We start from the raw sequence: 4,183 nt of genomic DNA, 5'->3' as shown, positions 1-4,183 counted from the left end.
GAGTTGTATATAGGGAGCTGCATCCGCCCATGTGCCGCAGGTTCTCTTACATCGACCGCCTAAGAGTCGCGCTGTAAGAAGCAACAACAAGCTCTCCTCTTCCTCTCCGCCATCCGCTCGGCAGCCTCAAAGCAGCAACCATGGTAAGAATTTGTTTTCCCTGGCTCTTTGTGGCCGTTGGGTGGGGTCTATCTTCCAGGGTCTATTGGAAAATCTGAAGCCCCATTCCCTTTACGACTTCTGTGGTGAGGGGGTAGCCTTACGCTTTGTTGGCAAGGTTAGCCTTCGTCTACCCCAAATCCTGGAGCCGGCCGCCGCCGCAGTGCGGAGTGCACCAGCCCGGCAAGAACTGCGCCCAGGGCGCCGCAGAACCGCGGGGAGAACAAAGGCGACGTGGAAGGGTTTTTGTTATCTGAGCCTTTCCAAACCACAGCAGCCCATCTGTTGGCGATGAAAGGGCCTAGGGCAGGGAAAGAGATCGCGGCGTCTCCTGCTTGGCCGCCGGGTATGTGTACACTGTATTCGTGTGACTCCGAGAGGCTCTTTTCTTCCTCGCGTGTTTCCCGAGGGACTGAGAGGAGGAGTCGCCCAAAAGACCAGGGGTCGGTGGGTGTATGTTGGGGGCAGAGAAGGACTGGGACAGAGCGGAGCTTTGGGTTAGTTAAAAAAAGAAAGTTCCCTCGCTGGTTAGTCGGCATTTTAGAAAGATACCCGTATATTAATGGGGGAAAGTGGTTAGTTTCTGTTGGTGCCGGCGTCAGGGCGGCGCAGGGGCGTTGTTTGTTTCTGGCTTCTCTGGCCTTGGAGCCACTAGGCGGGGTTCACTCTTGCTAAACCTCTTCTGTCAAGAGAAGACTTAGTAAAAAGTCTTTCATCATTGCAGAACTGTAGGCGTTAAAAGGCTTTTCATTCACTGCTAAAATTTATTAGATGAAATAGTTTTACTTGAGGAGCAAAATCACAATTCACTTGACAAGCCCTTCAAAGTCTGGCCTTTGGCTACCCCACCCTGACTGACGAGAGAGAGAGAGAGAGAGAGAGAGAGAGAGAGAGAGAGAGAGAGAGAGCCGCATGTTCAATGAGAAAGACCAGTGTGTGAGTGAGCCAGGGTACCCCAATGTTCAGGACCCAGGGAAACGCCCTTCCCTGCCCCTCCCCCCCCATGTCAGTGAAGAGACAATGGACAGACAATAGAAGTTGTAGCCATAAAGACCATAGAGAAGAAAATACCTATTGAATGTGATTAGTATGAACATTTTACGGTGAGTAGAAAAATCTCAATGAAAATAGGTACTATTTTGTTTTTAAAAATATATATTTCATTATTCTTTCACTGGGTTCTTTGTTTGGTAGCTTCTCATGTGATATTTGTTTCTAATTTAGGAACTGTTGTTTTAAAGAAACTCATAAAAAATAAAGATACTCATAATTTTTCAGTTTTTTACAGTGGACAAAATTCTGGAGAAACTTTTTTAAAAAGTAATGAAATTGCTGCAGACAAAGAAGAATTATACTCTGTGTCCAGCTGTCTTTTGTTCCAATGCATCTTCATTAATTCATTTCAATTTAGACATATGGTCCTAGCCTGGCTCAGAGGAGGAAAACTGGCAGAATGGCACAATGAGATCATGTAGGCAGTTTCTGGAAATAGAGCTTGCTCTGTTAAATAATGTAGCAGACAGTACAGGCTAGCACCAGGCACCACAGATTCAGCAAGGCAGGAGTCAGCCCTTGCAGAGCTTCCAACCCCCTGGTACAGATGGATTCTGCAGATAGTCTGCAGAAGGGTGTGGCTTCTAGCCTCAGCTGCAGTGCAGATGTCCATGTTGAAATACTAAATCATATTTAGAAGAAACTCTTATCTTTATTTAAAGGGGAAGGTGGTAGTAATATTGATTCCAATTAATGATTTGATTTTAAATCATTTAATTAACTTCATTTTATAAAATCTGTGCTTTGAATATTTTTTAAATATGGAAAATTTATTTAAGCATGCCTGTGGGAACAATGGACTTGCACCATATGCTAAACAGTGCAACATTATTCAGGCCACACCCATATGCAGCATTTGTAGTAGGTGCTTTCTTTAAAATCATTTTTATCATGTTAGGGATATGACCACTGATAAATTTGAAGACAACCTGTATGTTACTAGAAATATTTTTTTAAATCTACTGAAAATTCAAAATGCTACCACAACCTAATATTACAATTTTTCTTGTTTCCTTTTAACAGCGTGAGTGCATCTCCATCCATGTTGGCCAGGCTGGTGTCCAGATCGGCAATGCCTGCTGGGAGCTCTACTGCCTGGAACACGGCATCCAGCCCGATGGCCAGATGCCAAGTGACAAGACCATTGGCGGGGGAGATGACTCCTTCAACACCTTCTTCAGTGAGACGGGCGCTGGCAAGCATGTGCCCAGGGCAGTGTTTGTAGACCTGGAACCCACAGTCATTGGTGAGTTGATCCCGGGGTCTGGGACAGGAGGTGTGTCCTGGGGGCTCTGTTGAGGCCTTGGGGTTGCGCAGGCTGCGCAGGTTGTTAGTGATGGGCGGCTGCTTTGTTTCCTTTTGGCAGATGAAGTTCGCACTGGTACCTACCGCCAGCTCTTCCACCCTGAGCAGCTGATCACAGGCAAGGAAGATGCTGCCAATAACTATGCCCGTGGACACTACACCATTGGCAAGGAGATCATTGACCTGGTCCTGGACCGAATTCGGAAACTGGTATGTTTCTTCTCAAGAATAAAGAAATTAATGAGCCCAAGGAAGACATTTAAAGTATGCTCTTTTTTTTTTTTCAAACACAGAATTGAAATGTAATAAAGAGTGGTAGATGAATTATTCATTGTTTGTTAAAACGTGAATTATTTGAAATCATTTCATAAATTTAAGTGTTTCCGGTCAAAATAAGATTTATATCCTTGGAATGTATGAAAAGTGAAAATACATCACAAAACGCAATAACTGTTTCCTCTATTCTTTTCTGACAGGCTGACCAGTGCACAGGCCTTCAGGGCTTCTTGGTTTTCCACAGCTTTGGTGGGGGAACTGGTTCTGGGTTCACCTCCCTGCTGATGGAACGTCTCTCCGTCGATTATGGCAAGAAGTCCAAGCTGGAGTTCTCCATTTACCCGGCCCCCCAGGTCTCCACAGCTGTAGTTGAGCCCTACAACTCCATCCTCACTACCCACACCACCCTGGAGCACTCTGACTGTGCCTTCATGGTTGACAACGAGGCCATCTATGACATCTGTCGTAGAAACCTCGATATTGAGCGCCCAACCTACACTAACTTGAATAGGTTGATAGGTCAAATTGTGTCCTCCATCACTGCATCCCTCAGGTTTGATGGAGCCCTGAATGTCGATCTGACTGAATTCCAGACCAACCTGGTGCCCTATCCCCGCATCCACTTCCCTCTGGCCACATATGCTCCTGTCATCTCTGCTGAGAAAGCCTACCACGAACAGCTTTCTGTAGCAGAAATCACCAATGCGTGCTTTGAGCCAGCCAACCAGATGGTGAAATGTGACCCTCGCCATGGTAAATACATGGCTTGCTGCCTGTTGTACCGTGGTGACGTGGTCCCCAAAGATGTCAATGCTGCCATTGCCACCATCAAGACCAAGCGTACCATCCAGTTTGTGGACTGGTGCCCCACTGGCTTCAAAGTTGGCATTAACTACCAGCCTCCCACTGTGGTCCCTGGTGGAGACCTGGCCAAAGTACAGCGAGCTGTGTGCATGCTGAGCAACACCACAGCTATTGCTGAGGCCTGGGCTCGCCTGGACCACAAGTTTGACCTGATGTATGCCAAGCGTGCCTTTGTCCACTGGTACGTGGGTGAGGGCATGGAGGAAGGAGAGTTTTCTGAGGCCCGTGAGGACATGGCTGCCCTTGAGAAGGATTATGAGGAAGTTGGTGTGGATTCTGTTGAAGGAGAGGGTGAGGAAGAAGGAGAGGAATACTAAATTTAAAATGTCACAACGGTGCTGCTTTTACAGGGAAACTTATTCTGTTTTAAACATTGAAAAGTTCTGGTCTGATCAGTTCATTTGTATGTAGAGCAGTGTACACTCTCATATACAATTACTGGCCTATGCTTTAAAACAATGCTTTGTTACAGATCCAAATTGTCAATTTCTCTGATGGGTTTGAATAAAGTATTCCCTGTCTTAAA

General features: G+C 46.1%; 1 protein-coding gene across 1 annotated transcript; it reads left to right on the top strand.

Annotated features, from left to right (window-relative positions):
* On the top strand, positions 1 to 4,183 carry LOC132227545 (tubulin alpha-1A chain). Its single transcript, XM_059682761.1, has 4 exons — positions 1 to 143; positions 2,236 to 2,458; positions 2,579 to 2,727; positions 2,994 to 4,183. The coding sequence occupies exons 1-4, from the start codon at positions 141 to 143 to the stop codon at positions 3,972 to 3,974; spliced, it is 1,356 nt and encodes a 451-aa protein (XP_059538744.1). The 5' UTR covers positions 1 to 140; the 3' UTR covers positions 3,975 to 4,183.

The sequence above is a fragment of the Myotis daubentonii genome, chromosome 2 (genome assembly GCF_963259705.1).
Source record: "Myotis daubentonii chromosome 2, mMyoDau2.1, whole genome shotgun sequence".
Classification (NCBI taxonomy): domain Eukaryota; kingdom Metazoa; phylum Chordata; class Mammalia; order Chiroptera; family Vespertilionidae; genus Myotis; species Myotis daubentonii.
Note: the sequence above shows the minus strand (reverse complement) of the source record. Positions and strands in the feature narration are given on the sequence as shown.